This window comes from Diuraphis noxia, unplaced genomic scaffold, assembly GCF_037042655.1.
Source record: "Diuraphis noxia isolate RWA-SAM2 unplaced genomic scaffold, SU_Dnox_SAM2 contig0003, whole genome shotgun sequence".
Lineage (NCBI taxonomy): Eukaryota > Metazoa > Arthropoda > Insecta > Hemiptera > Aphididae > Diuraphis > Diuraphis noxia.
This window is the reverse complement of record NW_028301713.1, coordinates 53154503-53170179: the sequence shown is the minus strand read 5'-3', so window position 1 is coordinate 53170179 and position 15677 is coordinate 53154503. Positions and strand designations below refer to the sequence as shown.

Below are 15677 nucleotides of genomic sequence, written 5' to 3'. Positions count from 1 at the left end.
TCCTTACAAATTAGTCAATCTTTATCACAAAAAAAATGTCCACCGGAAATTCAAATTAAATTTTTATTAGCATTTGAATTTCAAATATTGACAAAAATTCGTCAAAATGAATATTTGCAAATTATTTTGTAGTTCAAAATTCATAATATTGTTTGTATTTATATCTAAGGTTATAAAATTTAACACTAAGTTTTCCATAAGTTTTGCTTCAAATAGCTATAGAGAAAATTTGAAGCGTCATTATAGGAAAAATGTTTTGAGCGTTTGAGTTCTAAATTTTTATGAAGTCGTGTAATGATAACGATTTATTGTCAAACCAGGTATATCTATGATAATATAAGGTATTATGAATTATGATAACTACATGCAATGTTTTTGGAAAAATTAATTAACCATGCCTTATGCAAAATGCGTTCTAATTGAAAAATAAAATATTTGTTTCAAAATAGAATATATGACAATATTTAAGTATAATATATCCTAGACTGACAATTAATCATCTCCGTTCAGAATCGTTTTTCGTATACAATGATACAATGATACCTATCATTGCATTCAAATTTAATCCCATCCATTACAGTAACCTACTGTACAGCAGAGCGACATCCACGACTTACCCGCTTTTTTTTTTTTTATGGTTAAGGCTTCGACAACTGAGGTCATTAGCCTGGGGAACTGTAGGGGAAGGAACTGTAAGGTTTTTAACTCGTGGGTTTTTGGCAGAATTTTGAATGGGCACCCGTGGGTTTCTGCCATGCCCGGTTGGGGGCCCGCGGGCTCTCTCTCCAGACATCGCGAAATGCTCAAAGAGCAATGTCGCCAGTGACCGAGATTCGAACCGGCGACTGCGTGCGTCGCAACCGACGCCTTAGTCCGCTCGGCCATTCCACCCCCAATATATTATTATTTCCCCTACAAGTCGACTTGTATCCTGAAAAATATTTTTACTTAAACTCCTTGGAAGATATCTATAGGCAATAGAAAGTGTCCCTTCGGATTTAATCTATTCTGTATTTACTATTCAGTAATGCGATAACGGGCCTTATCAGAATTGATAAGTGCCAAGTGATAAATGGCAATGATTTTAGATTAACGGGAGCTCCACCACGAACTAAGATCTTAGCATGACAAAATCTTAGTTCGTGCTCTCCTCAGGCATCTTCTGACCCTGTGCGTTTTGTAAATTGCAAATTGTAAGTAAAAAATTGTTATCGTTGCAGTCGAAACCTCGAAACTCGAAAGTTGTCAACTCATTTTCATGCGTCATTAATTATCTGCGTTCGGTATTTCTGTTGAAATAATCATTTTACTTCATCATGACTTCATTAGAAGTGAAGGAAGTTGTCGAACATCCCATAAAATTGAGAGGTACTTAAGACGTTTATATCAAAGCATTTTCAAACGATTTTATGAACATTTTTTAAATATTTTATCTTAGTAATGCGGCTTGGTAAGCCAGTCATGTTTAACTCGAAGATAGTCACTTGTGATTCAAAAGATTTACCAGGAAGTGCCTTGAATGCACATTTAAAAAAAGATGTGACTACATTGGCTGATGCAGAAACATTGGCGGCTGGGTCGTTTCTCATGGTTCCTAATGTCCTAGAGTAAATAAATTTTAAAAAGTGATGATTAATCTATTAATGCATTTATATTAACGTTTCCTAGAAATTTGTATCTGGGTGAAACATTTCTGTGTTATGTTTACTTGAAGAATGAAAGTTCTCAAACAGTGTATGATATTATTTTAAAAGCAGAAATAGATACTGCAACGTCTCATATACCGATTTTGGGACCAAAAGCTTTTCCCAAGTTGGATCCATATGCTTCTATTGATGTTATTGTTAAGCACGAAGTCAAAGAACACGGTAGTGTCAAGTATGAACTGTGCTAAAATTAATTTACTATATCATTAATATACAATAATTTATGTTTTTTTAGTAGATTGATTTGTCAAGTGGAATATGATAGAAAACATTCATTTGAAACAATTTTCAGTTATAGAGTTCCAAAACCTTTAGATCTAAAAACAAAATTTTACAATACTGTTGTAAGCATTTTAGCGGTTAATATGTTTCAATAAATTACAAATGCATAAAATATAAACGTAATACTTACCTTAGATGTTCATTATTATACTCATTTCAGACTGATGAAGTTTACCTTGAAGTTCAAGTCCAAAATATTATGTCGACTCCGATCTCATTAGAAAAATTTATCTTAGAATCATCAATTGGATATAATGGTAATTTTGATATTTTTATCATTACTATTAATAATAATCGTGTATTTTTTTAATATAGTTAATTCAATGAATCACTTACTTGAAAGCTCAGAGGATAAATCTGTTTTTGGAGATATGGACATACTGGATGTGAAAGAAACACGGCAATATATGTATAGATTAAGCTTAGATCAAACTTCTGAAAAAAATCCAACTAGGACAAATAATCTTGGCAAGTTGGATATTTTATGGCGGTCTAATATGGGTACTAAAGGTCAAATACAATCCAGTCCATTAGTGAGACAGGTAATTATTTGTTTATATCCATTATTTTACCTAATTCAATGTTGAGGATTAAATTGAATATGGTTGTAAGAAAGAACTATCAAATTAATATATGTATACACTGATCGTAGTACTATTTAAAAAATTGAATTGTACCTCATTAAAATATGTTGATAGATTCCAGAATTAGATGATATAACGTTTTCCATAACATACTTACCTGATATGGTGTTTTGTGAAGAACAATTTGACTTCACTTGCTCGATAAAAAATAACAGGTAAGTTTAAACTTATATAATTTAAAAAAAAAAATTAAGTATTGTATTGATAAAGAATTAGATATGATATTTGAAATGTAATTTGTGTTAAAAAATAGTATAATGTACAAAACTATCAGTCTCAATAATAAAATGTACTGATTATTAAATCTACAAAACTTATACATTTTAAGCTTATTCCACAACTTAGTATCATAATTGACATGGGGGTCAACATTATAAGTTTTACGTTATTTTATTAAAAATATGTAACTAAAGTAAATATTTTTTTTAAATTTATCTATACTTATTAGTTTTCATAAAATATTCACTTGAATCGACAAATTTAATAGAATGTGACAATTTGTGAATTACAATATTGTCAGATTATTTAAAAAAAAAAATAGAAATATATTCAATCAATGGTTTTTTTTTAGTAAAGATCATCTAATAACTTTTTATTGGATAATTTACACATATTATTTTCAGAAACCGTGACATGCAGCTTGTTGTTGAAGTGAGTGATGAAGAAGATAGTAATCTTGCTTGGACTATGATTTCTGGCATACAGTTAAGACTTTTACCTCCATACGCAACAATCAAAACAGTATTCTCAATGGTAGCACTAAATCATGGCTTACAAGTATGATTTTACTAAGAATAAATTTTTTAAAATATTCATAATATTTTTTTCTAGGTTATATCTGGAATTAAACTAAAGGAATTAATTCTGAACCGTACATACTCATACAATAACTTTGGTCACGTATTTGTCACTCAAAATGTTAGTTAACTCTTCAATGCTATTTTATTGCTAGTTTCTGTGATATTTTTAAATTATAAAACAATTAACTAATATAGACCTATCTTGGTAAATATTAAGTAATTATTTATTTGTTTATTTATTTTTGTAAATTTATGTATAGGTACCTAATGGTTATTTTCCATATTATTTTATTATATTTTAATCACTAGCAATAAGTATTCTTAAATATTAATTATGTTTTAAAATAATAAAAAAAACATTTGTAGTACAATATTTTATTTATAAATAAATTATATTATACTTAACATTATTTTGATCAGATCTATTTTAAAATAAATAATAAAAATAAAAAAACATCATGTTTTGATTTTTAAAATTGATTAATTAACATATTATATTGTATAAAAAATAAATTTTATATGGTCAATACACATAAAATTGTAATTAATAATCAGTACAAAATACCATAATAATAATACTAGATGGTTATTTGATAAATATTGAGCGTTTTCATTTCTTAAATATAAGCATGCAATTAGTCATATTCTTTTTGTGTTCAAAATAATAAAAATAATACCCAACCCATAATAAATATGTTAAATAATATGCATCTTTGGAACCAATTTATAAGGAACACTGAAATACACTTTCAGCAGAAAGAGATTATCAAAATAAGTAAATATCACAGATTACAATATAGATTTAGTTTGCTTCGGTTTATGGCAGAATATGGCATGCACCGAAGATATCAGGTGGCTAATCAATACGATTATGGTCAACACAAGTATACCAATGTACTGGAGATTTGTCGCAATGCTAATGATTATCCGTCAAGCCATCGCATCTAAGCGATATTTGACACGCCATAACTTCACTGTTCCATCACTGTAAATATCAAATAATGACTAGTTACAACTAAGTTCAATACACCAAATAACAAACACACAAATCATGCAAAGCATCATGCAAAATGTATAATGGATAAAAGATTTTCAAACAAATCAATAAAATTACAACATAATGAATATATAAAAATTTTTAATCTATAATTACATTTAATAGGTAAGTTTATTATTTCTTTAAAATCATTGATTTATCTTTGGTGGTTATCAATCCAAGTTAGAACACAAAATGCTAACACATACATCAGTAGTGTCTTACAAACCAACTTAAAATTTTTATGGGGACTTGGAACACTTAATATAAAAAGGAATAATAATTTTTATTTTATTCTTGATCAACAACTTAATTAACAAAAAGGTTTCAATACAATGAAAATATTTAAGCAAGTCTTTTAATTATATATATTTATATATTTAGTCAATATAGCCATTTACTTGGAATAAACGAAAAATCATATACTAGCAGTGTGATAAAGCCAACTGTTACTAAATTATTTATGTTATAAGTACACACTTGTTGATGATTGACATGAGAAGATAACTATACTAATTATTTGTAGCGAAATAAAAAAAAGAATAAATATCCAGTTTTTAAGTGAACATTATTTTAATATTATATTATTTGGATTAAATAATAGAACTACAGCAAATATAATTTAATATATTAGACAAAATATCTACTACGTTTAAGGAAGAAATAACTACAAAGAAAAAAAAATTAAAATACTATGTACGTAAAAGACGAGTGAACACATAAAATATCAGGTGGTTAGGTGTAGGTAAGTACCTTAAATAACAACAATGCTTATGAGTGGTGTGACGAGCCTTAAATTTATGTTATAATTATCAATCACCTATTAACTTAAGTCCTTTTAAAACCAGTTAGTCATGTTTTTTTTAAAAAATATATACACATTTTAACATGATTTATTATTGATCTTCTTCCACCAAAGTTAGATAAATTAAAAGAAAAAAGGAATATTTAATAACAATAATTATAATTACTTAACAAACAATACCAAATCCTTAATTAGGTTCAAAAAATAATAATTTTTAACAATAAATAAAAATATTGAATAATTAGCTAGTAACAACAATTATAAATAAAATGAAAAATAAAATTCATGCAAAATAAAAATAAATAGTGCAAAAATTAACTAGTCAAATACATTTTAATTTAATAATAATCAAAACAAATAAATTGTTGAGCAAATAAAAAAATAAAATAAATAAATAATAAAAAAATTAAAATTAAAAATAATTAACTATAAAATAATGTTATAACCGAGTAGATAGATGAACCCATACATAATGTTCCCAAGAGTTAAAATATTCACATGTCCAGGTTGAATATACGTCCTGTTGACATTGTCATGGCCGATGGAAACGAGATATTTTGAGCCACTCGCCACATCTTCACTTCTCCACGGCTGAAATCATTGCATACACACACCACATGCAAAACTGTCCCTCCACCATACCACCGCTACATATGTATACACTAATATAATGAGAATTAACACATACTGAGCTGCAGTAAAGACATGCGTAGAATTTGTGGCAATGGCGTTAATTGGAGAATCATGTGCTTTCATCTCTCCAAGAAGTGAGCAAGTTGATTCTGACCACATTTTCAAAGATCCACTACGACACACACTCAATAGTATTGGATGATCAGGAACAACAGCCAATCCGCAGATCCAATCTTTGTGAGCATTATTTATTGACTAAATAAAATAAAGATTCTTTATTAGTAAATGATAATAATAACAATGGTGAAAAAATGACTAACAGTAACTAATTCTTGTTTATCCAGGTCCCATTTTTTAATAGCATAATCTCTTGAACCAGAAAATAGTATTTCATTATGTATTGCAAGTGTTTGTATTCCATCATAATGAGGGGGTTCTAGATTAACTGTAGGATTATACGTTCCAACAGCTTCTTCATCAACTTCAAACATCTTTATGTAATGGTCTTTAGATCCAGTGACTATAATATCTTTGTTGTCGAACCGACCCACTGCTAAACACATAACAGCAGCCGTATGGCCACTACTCAATTTTCCTCGAACTGTAAATCTTAAAATCAAAATGATTTATTGTATTAAATTTCTCAAATGAGTTTTATGAATAAAATTACTTTCTCATATCCCAAATTTTCACTTTATCACCAGATGCCATATACAATGTCCGTCCATAATTATTTAGTGCAATATCGTTCAACAAAATTTCTCCAACTGGAATTTGTGATGACATAACTGATCCATTGTTTACAATACCAGATGAGCTACAACATCATAAAATTTACAATTTCAGCATAGAAGAAACTTTTTTCTTAAGTGGTTAGATAGCAAAAATCAAAATACATAGTTAGGGATTAAATATTTTTTAATTCAGTTTACATACCTATTATCCCAGTCAAACTAGATCAAAAATAAACTCCAGCAAAGAAAAATTACTACATTTTTGCATACACCTTTAGGCTTTATTATACTGTTATGAACTACATGTGAAAAGTAATATGAGCTTTAAAGGTCATGAGAGGTTAAATGTAACGAAAACAACCTTTTCATAAATATCTTGCCTTCTATTAGAATAAAAATAAATGTTTCAAATAAAAATAATAGAAGGAGACCTTTTCATAAATAACTTGCTTTTTATTGATTAAATGTTAAAAGAAATAAAAATTTTAGAAGTAAAAGTCCAGATATTGTGTATTTTGTAAATATAACCTATCTTTTTAAATATTTAACATTGTAATAACTAGACAATTAGAACATCAACAAACTAGAATATTAAAAACTTTCATAAGCAATAGCTGATCTGTGAACATATTTAACTAAATTAAAGTATAGTGTATACTAAATATATTACCTGAGTGTCTTAATGCATTTAGATAATCGCATGTCCCAAACTCTTACATATGAAGAAGTCACACTAAATACAAGTTGAGCATATTCATCATATTTTATAGCAACAACACTATTTGGATGACCGGCTAGTGTTTGAATTTCTTTACCACTATTAAGATCCCAAATTTTTACAGTCTTATCTAATAATAGTAAAATAAATGTTAATTGTATACTAATGATTTCCATAAATAATTTAAAATATTAACCTTTTGAGGCACTAAATAACATGTCGTCAGTAGCATAAACCGCAAGAACTGCTCTAGAATGACCATCTGTGATATGTGTACATACCAAAGGAGTCTTTATTGAAGTCTAAAATTAAAATTAAGACAATTCTCAGATATATATATATATATATGGTTATACTACAATCAATACTTACTTTTCCTTGGTATGGTTGTATTACACCTTTAGATCGCTGTTGTTCAATTGGCTGAGTGGTACTGGATGTAAGGCGAGAAAAAACATTTTCATCGCGACTGATTGCTCGGCGATAGGCCGGTGGAGAATTTGGAGGGCTTTTGTTAAGTCGATCCCTGTTAGATTGAAAAATAAGCACCAACACCATTGAGTTAGTACAGTTAATTTATTCATGGGGATTATAAAGCATAATAAATAATTTTAGTTAATTTAACTCTAACTTAAATAGAAAAAAATATTGGTAAAATGATAGATTAGGATTAAAAAGTTAATAGTTAGTAGGAGCACTCACATGGAACCAGGTTTGCCTAGTAAATTTGTGTTGGGAGAAATTATAAAAGTTCCTCGTCTAATGGGACGAGGCGACACAGATTCTTGTCTTTCAATTTGTTTTCGTCCCATCACTGGTGATGGCTTAAACTTGTCAGGTCTGAAATAATGTTCAGTTTAGTTAACATAAACATCTCTAAGTTAGGTATTAGAATATTAGATATATCATATACAATATACCTTAAGAAAGAAGAAGCACTTGGCACACGCACGAGAGGTACTCGTTGTTGGTCCACATTCTTGGAGGCATAAAGAAGTTCTTGTGCTTGAGCTGGTCTGCGTCTATGTTTACTTGCCCCAAAATCATTTTTGGAATGTGTACTGCTTCTGAAATAATAATTAAATAAAACAATTTTAAATTGTTGTAAAAAAAAGTTATACTTCATACTATATTTACAACTACAAAACAAATACAATACATATAAACATCATTATAATTGGTCTTATCAATTAACTTTAAATAATTGTGAAAGAAATTAAAATCGGTGAGTATTAATTATTGAAATATTGAATATTCATTAAAATAATAAATTAGTAGGATAAAATAATATTTATTTATTGCATAATGTTGTTAAATCTGGAAAATTTTTTAAATTCCATATCTCTTAGTGTAACTAATATACTAACTAATTGTATTACTTTAAACATAAAAAAGTATACATGACTTTATGAAATAATTATAAGAATCAACACATTTTTAATATTAACCCATCCAGAATAGTAATGATTAGTTACTTACGCCATATCTGAAGGAGAAGTAGATCGTGATGAAGATGAAGAACTTACTACAGATCTCATATCTCTGTCACTACTGGTAGTCATACTTGTAGGCATTTCATTAATACGTTCTCGACTGGATAACATGTGTTCAATTAGTTGTCTTTGAATTTCGTTTTCTTTTTCAAGCTGAGAATAATACAAATCAGAAATAATTAAAATAATTGAAATATAAGTTTTGATTAATATAAAAGAGAAATAGTAAAACATAAATATTTTTAATAAGTATTAATTAAATCTAAAAATAGTATTAGAATTACATAAACACACTAATGTTTGTACCAAATACCATTCATGTATTTTTTTCAAATGTAATATTATTAGGTTTAGATAATTAGATTATATCTTGATACAAAAAAGTGTGTAATTAATAATTATTAATTGCACAAATTTAAATATGTACTATCATTATAAATATTTATGGCATATTCCCAACCTCTGCGATATACACAGTTTATCTTGGCAGATCATTGGATAATATTATGTTTTTGCTTAAGTGATAGCGTATAATCAATCTTGACCAGCTAATAATATTACATTTTTCTATGATGGTACTATAATGTAACTGAAAATAAAATATTATTATAAATTGACTATTATTATTTTTTACCCAAATCTCAAGTTGATCACGTTAAGCAGATTACACTGTATTAAGAATTAAAAATAAATATTAACAAATCTAGTTAATTTTATATTTAAGCTGCATTAAATATTTGTTAATTATTTTATTTGTAAGCAAAAATTGAGAACAATATTATTAGCTAATGGATATGGCAACAGATTTAATCCAATGTTAAATAGTAATCTTATCAATAATATTATTTTAAATAATACAAAATAATAAATATATTATACAATCATTACTTGTTGCATTTTAGTTTCTAACTCTTTTACGTTTATATCTCTCTGGGCTGCCAGGCAAGAATTATGCAAAGACATTTGAAAAAGTTTGTCCAATACATATATAGCATCAGGTAGATTATTTATATGGCCATTTAACTCCAAACTTTCAGTTACAGACTGAAATAAACAACAATATAAGAACAACATAATTTATTTTGATTAAAAGTAACCATGAAAGAAAAAACCTTAGAATCTTCAATTTGCAATATATTTTCTTGTAGTTCTTTTATACTTTCATCTACATAATCTAAATTAGCTCTGATTGCTTCAATTTCATCTTCAAAATCACGATGTAAATTACTATCACGAGGTTGTTGCACTTGAGCTTCAGCTAATTTTTTTAGTTTGAAATCTAAATCTGAATGTAGTTTTTTTCGCTCTTGCAATAATCTAAAATTAAAATGTAACTATAGTATAAAATTAAAATAATGAATAAGTAATTTACCTTTCCATATTTTTTTCTAAAGAATATAAGGTCTGTTTGTTAAGCGTTAAAGCAGATATATTCTTTTCTAAATTTAACCACGTCTGTTTGGAATTTTTGCGATTAGCTTGAGAGCCAATAGCACCTTTCCGATTATTGTTTATAACTCTTGCCGCACGACGAAGTGCAGTTACTTCTTCTTGTTTCCTTTTTAATACCGCATCACGAACACGAGACTTTGATTCAAGATTTCTCATCCTAATTTCTGCTCTTCTAGACTCTTTTCTCAGTTGAGCTATTTCTTTAGCCTTTTTCATTTCTGCTTCATGATGTCTAGTCGTTTCTTCTTTTATTTTATTCATTAATTTTACTTTAGTACGTTTCATATCATTTACCTCATATTTAAGTGTTCGTACTTGATTTTCATACTGAGATTGATCTCTTAGAAGTTTTGCATGTTCTTTTTTAGCAGATTGTAATGATTTTAGTTCTTTCTGCATTGTACTAAGTCTGCGTTCATAATCATCCTTTACTTTTTTTACTTTCTCAGAAGGGTTATTATTATTATTACCTATATATTAAAATAAACATACATCATAAGAAAAAGTGATATTGATTAGAATAATATGAAAAAAATATATAATTACCAAGAGAAGAAAGAACTGTATCCCTCTCATCTTGAGTCAATTTTATTTTTGTTTGTAACTGTTGAAGTTTGTCTTCATAATGTTGTCGTAAGTTGGCTAATCTACGCTGGGACAACTCTAACTCTTCAATAAGCTTTTGCTTTAAATTAATTTCAGATGTCAAATTTGCTAATTCTTGACTGTATTGGCTGTCTACACTAGCTCTCTCGTTTTCATCATCAGATGAGTTGTCTTCACTATCTGAATAAATAATAAATAAGTTAAAAAGAACTAATAAAATATGATTTTATTGTAAATTAAAATAATAATAATACCATCAGAAACTGATGGTTCACTTTCTGTTTCTTGAGACTTCACAGATATTAATCGTTGTAGCGCCTGTTTTTCATTTTCCAACTCCTGTTTTGCTTTTACAATTAATTCTTTTGAACTGTATTCATCACTAGGAAAACTCCCATGATGAGGTTTTATAGCTGAAGAAGTATTCTTACGTAATTGACCACACATGTGTTCAGATTCTAATAATTTTGCTCGTAACTCTTCAATTTCTTTTAAATAACCTTGTATAACATCAGTCATATTAGATTCGATACCAGCATCAGTATTTAACCAGGCTCCAGTAGCCTTTTCAGCTAATAACTGTGTATTTTTAGTGATTAGAACATCAATAGTTTCTTGCATGGCTTTTATACGAGTTCTCATATTAGTTAATTCAGTTTGTAACATTGTATTCTCAAGATATGTGTCATTAACACATTCTTCACCATTTTCATTTATAGTTCTTTTACCCTAAATAATTTTACATAAAATTAACAAAGATAGTAATTAAATTAATAAAAGTAACTAGAATTGGGTAGTTTACCTGCTTATATTCCATAATTTCAAGTTGCAGTTGTTGTATTTCTAGTCGTAAAAGTTGAATTGTTCTTGATGATTTATCTTGGTTAATTACGACCTTGTTTTGAATGTTACGTGCTCGATTGGCATATTTTAATGTGTTAAGTGTTTCCATAAAATCTCTGTCACTTGGAGAAACACATGCAATCATTACAGTACGACTATTACCTGTGCACAATCATAATGTTATAATAAATTTAATTGTTTTTTTTTTTAATATAAAAGTTAGGATTGTTACCTCCCAAAGAATCTTGAAGTAATCTTGTTAGTTTTGAGTCTCTATAAGGTACATGTAGAGCTTTTCTAGATCTATCTCCTAATGCTGATATAACATTTCCTAACGCTAATAAGCCACAGTTAATTGATATCCCTTCTTTGGCTCTATCTCCAGTAGCACCAGTTCGTTTTAATCTTTCTGAACCAGCCAAGTCAACAAAATGAAATTTAGCAGTAAGAGTTTCAAATTCACCAGGATTTTGATTACTAGTAGAGTTTGTACCACAATCTTCTAGAGTAGATTCAGTCCCTTCATCCTGAAAATAATTTATGTTTAAACATTTTGAATAAATGCTAGCTATTTGCCTATATATCATTATAGAATATACCTCGTGTTTAACAAATCGTTTTTGTTGAATGTTAATAGTGAAGACTGCATGACTTCTAGATGATTGTGAATTCATTGCGGTTGCTGCAGTTGTACGAGATAAAGCTCCTTGACGTAAATTAGACAATGCCTCAGAAGCTGAGTTTATAGGTTTCCAAGATACACCAGTTACATAAATATTATGTTGCATGTCTTCATGAATACGAATACCACTTTTATTCTAAATAAAATATAAAATTAATAAAATAGTTATTATAATTGATTGATTACATTTACTATACTTTAGCTATGGAATAATCATTGGCGGTATCAAATAAATCAATTATTTCTTCATTATATAGTTCTAAAAACTGTGCAGTAACAGTAAAATGAGGTGAAGGATCTCCAGCATTCAATGACTGTTGTTTTATTGATTGTATTCCATCAAAAAGTTGATGTATAGCTCGTGGAATTATGCCTACGGTGGTTGGGTCTGTGTCATCAATGTTTTCCAAGTCGAAACCCGTGCCCATAGTATATGTTTTACCAGATCCAGTCTAAATAAAATAACAATATGATTAAAAATTTGAAATATATTAACTTATGCAAGTTAATAAATTGTTTACTTGGCCATATGCAAGAACTGTTGCATTATATCCTTGTAGAGCACCAGCAACCAGGCTAGATGCACACTTTTCAAACACAGTTTGTTGGTTCTCATGTGTATCAAACACAAAATCGTAGGTAAATGATTTATCAGAACCTAAAGTCACTTGTGGTTCGTCAGGAGTTACATTTGTACAAATACGACAGCCATCAATCACCTCACGTGCAATTTGTGGACGTATTCTACAAAATATTACCTAATCAGTATACAAGATATGAAAGATGTATCATAAAGGGAAAGTTCAAACAAAGCTAGTGTCACAAAATCTATACAATGAATACCTATTGTACCTTTACAATATATTCAATGTAAACTAATTAAATGAAGACTATTGTTATTTGATCTAGTTTTAACAAAATAATGACCTCTGTTGATGTAAAAACAGAATATAAACAAAACAGAAATTAACTATCTAGCTTTTACCATATATGGGAAAACCACTTGTTCCCCCACATGAAAAATTAATTTTTTTGCCACTCCTTGTCATTCATAGTGATGGGATTTATCGGCTTTTGTCATAAATTATGAAGGCCATGTGGCCCATTATGGATTTATTATATACCATATTATAAATATCATAGAAATTATATACAGTGAACGAAGGTCAATATATAGTTACAACACTTGCAATGTTGTAGATATCACATTACCTTTAATCAATTAAACAATTGAACATAGATGACAGATGTACATCGAGACTAATTTATATAATATCCAAGTATGAATGGAAGTAAAATGTTAACAAAATTTATTTCTCACCTGACAGCTACTTTCACAGACAAATCGTCCTCTGAAAACGACATGATAACCGAAAATTTTTTTTAAAAAAAACCCACGCACTGGAACGTCAAAAACGACGAAAATAATTATTATAGTTAGGTATGACAATAATATATGAGGCACATTCGGCTGGCCATCTGGATATAAACTACGATAATTTTAAATGTACGATGTACGGCCGAAATTGGTCAGCAATAATTGATTCCGGTCCATTATTGAAACACATTTTCAAGTAATAATATCAAAAATTAGTCACACTGGTGAAACTGGCGACAATAGCGTGTTGTAGTGATAAATATAACAAAAAAAAAATACTCTGTTTACTAGACGGTAGAACAGAGCCTATAACAATAGATACAACGATAATAACATTAAAATATAATAATATACCTATATAATAATAATAATAAAATAAAATATAATGTAAAGCGGACGATCGCAAAGTACGGTGCGCGCCTATCAGACGACTGCCGTAGCCCATTCCCGTTGTCGGTCACGGGCTCACGGCACGCTGATAACGGAAAAAACAATAACAAACCTAACCGTGCCAAGTAGTGGAACGACGGGGTGGGCAGTTGGCATTTCGGGAACAAATTGGTGACAGGCTTTACGGTCATCTGTCCTGGTGGGAGCCGCGAGGTTACAGTGGGATTTCTCTTCGTATTTTAGTATTGATGTACCTATGTATATTGGTTTTACAATATTGTGTTATTTTTTTTTTACACGATAACAAATAATTTTTCAATCTTCAACTTCAGTACCTGTTATGAGTGTTATGACTGAAAGGCAAATCTAGTTGGTACTTTGTAGGTCAAAACTAAAAATGTCCTAGTACTTTTAATTTTTATCAACAATTGGAAAAAAAAAATAGAAATAACGGTGAAATGGTAAAACCAGTTCTCGTCAAAACTGATGATGTTGTAATTAAAAAATGAATCCCTAATATTAATACAATAGAATAGATATAATATTATATCATTATGGACATTGTAATATTTACCAAATATTTATTTTTTCATTTTGTAAAGTTAACATTTTCAAAATACTTTGTCTATGAGCTATTTTCGATTCTTTATAATTTTATTATCAATAATAATTCTTATCGATAAATAATGTTTTACAGCGTCAAAAACTTGATAATTGTATATAAGATTCCTTATAAGTTTTTCTATCTACAACAAAAAATAGTTTAACAAAAAGTTCAAGTCCTTTCCTGTCTCATCAATATCGTGCTTGTGTCACCGTCAGTCCATAATCGCGCGTTCACTCATGATCATTTAACACAAGTGCCATTGTATAATGGTATTATTAAACGCGTGTTTGAATACTTAACACGGAATACAGACAGTCAGGAAGCAGTGGCGGCTCAAGAGTTTGATTATGGCGGAGGCCAAAAACATCACACTTTTTTTTTAATATTTCATAATATATTTATTAAAATTAGTGCCACAAATTACCCACATTAGTCATTAAAATACATAAATTTGAAAATATTATACATATAAACATATAAAAATTACATAAAAAAGCGGGAAAGAGGTATCGCTCTACAGTACATTAGGGGTGGAGGTGGACCTCTGACTAGGCTAGGATAGATTTGAATGCAATGATAGGCATCAATCGCATCATTGTATACGAAAAACGATTCTGAACGGAGATGATTAATTGTCAGTCTAGGATATATTATACTTAAATATTGTCATATATTCTATTTTGAAACAAATATTTTATTTTTCAATTAGAACGCATTTTGCATAAGGCATGGTTAATTAATTTTTCCAAAAACATTGCATGTAGTTATCATAATTCATAATACCTTATATTATCATAGATATACCTGGTTTGACGATAAATCGTTATCATTACGCGATTTCATAAAAATTTAAAACTCTAACGCTCAA

General features: G+C 28.7%; 2 protein-coding genes across 5 annotated transcripts; one reads left to right on the top strand and one right to left on the bottom strand.

Annotated features, from left to right (window-relative positions):
- Positions 1-1074: 1074 nt before the first annotated feature.
- Positions 1075-3704, top strand: LOC107173146 (trafficking protein particle complex subunit 13). Of its 2 annotated transcripts, none has more exons than XM_089222624.1 (9): positions 1075-1368; positions 1439-1607; positions 1669-1878; positions 1945-2050; positions 2149-2245; positions 2304-2530; positions 2687-2787; positions 3256-3409; positions 3464-3704. In XM_089222624.1, the coding sequence occupies exons 1-9, from the start codon at positions 1317-1319 to the stop codon at positions 3557-3559; spliced, it is 1212 nt and encodes a 403-aa protein (XP_089078750.1). In that variant the 5' UTR covers positions 1075-1316; the 3' UTR covers positions 3560-3704. The 2 variants fall into 2 exon arrangements, with proteins under 2 accessions (XP_089078750.1, XP_089078749.1); XM_089222623.1 differs by having other exon boundaries at positions 1076-1368; positions 1942-2050; positions 3464-3703.
- An 87-nt stretch (positions 3705-3791) lies between these two features.
- Klp31E (kinesin-like protein 31E) lies at positions 3792-14247 on the bottom strand. 3 transcript variants are annotated; one of them, XM_015524173.2, is made up of 22 exons: positions 13756-14247; positions 12956-13178; positions 12632-12886; positions 12352-12570; positions 11985-12279; positions 11712-11914; positions 11164-11638; positions 10850-11089; positions 10224-10773; positions 9964-10168; positions 9740-9895; positions 8838-9004; positions 8279-8425; positions 8061-8198; positions 7731-7884; positions 7555-7660; positions 7311-7488; positions 6577-6723; positions 6227-6515; positions 5962-6161; positions 5720-5864; positions 3792-4417 (listed from the first exon to the last, which is right to left on the bottom strand). In XM_015524173.2, the coding sequence occupies exons 1-21, from the start codon at positions 13797-13799 to the stop codon at positions 5768-5770; spliced, it is 4488 nt and encodes a 1495-aa protein (XP_015379659.2). In that variant the 5' UTR covers positions 13800-14247; the 3' UTR covers positions 3792-4417; positions 5720-5767. The 3 variants fall into 3 exon arrangements, with proteins under 3 accessions (XP_015379659.2, XP_015379668.2, XP_015379684.2); XM_015524182.2 differs by having other exon boundaries at positions 5743-5864; XM_015524198.2 differs by lacking the exon at positions 5720-5864 and having other exon boundaries at positions 13756-14246.
- Positions 14248-15677: the final 1430 nt, after the last annotated feature.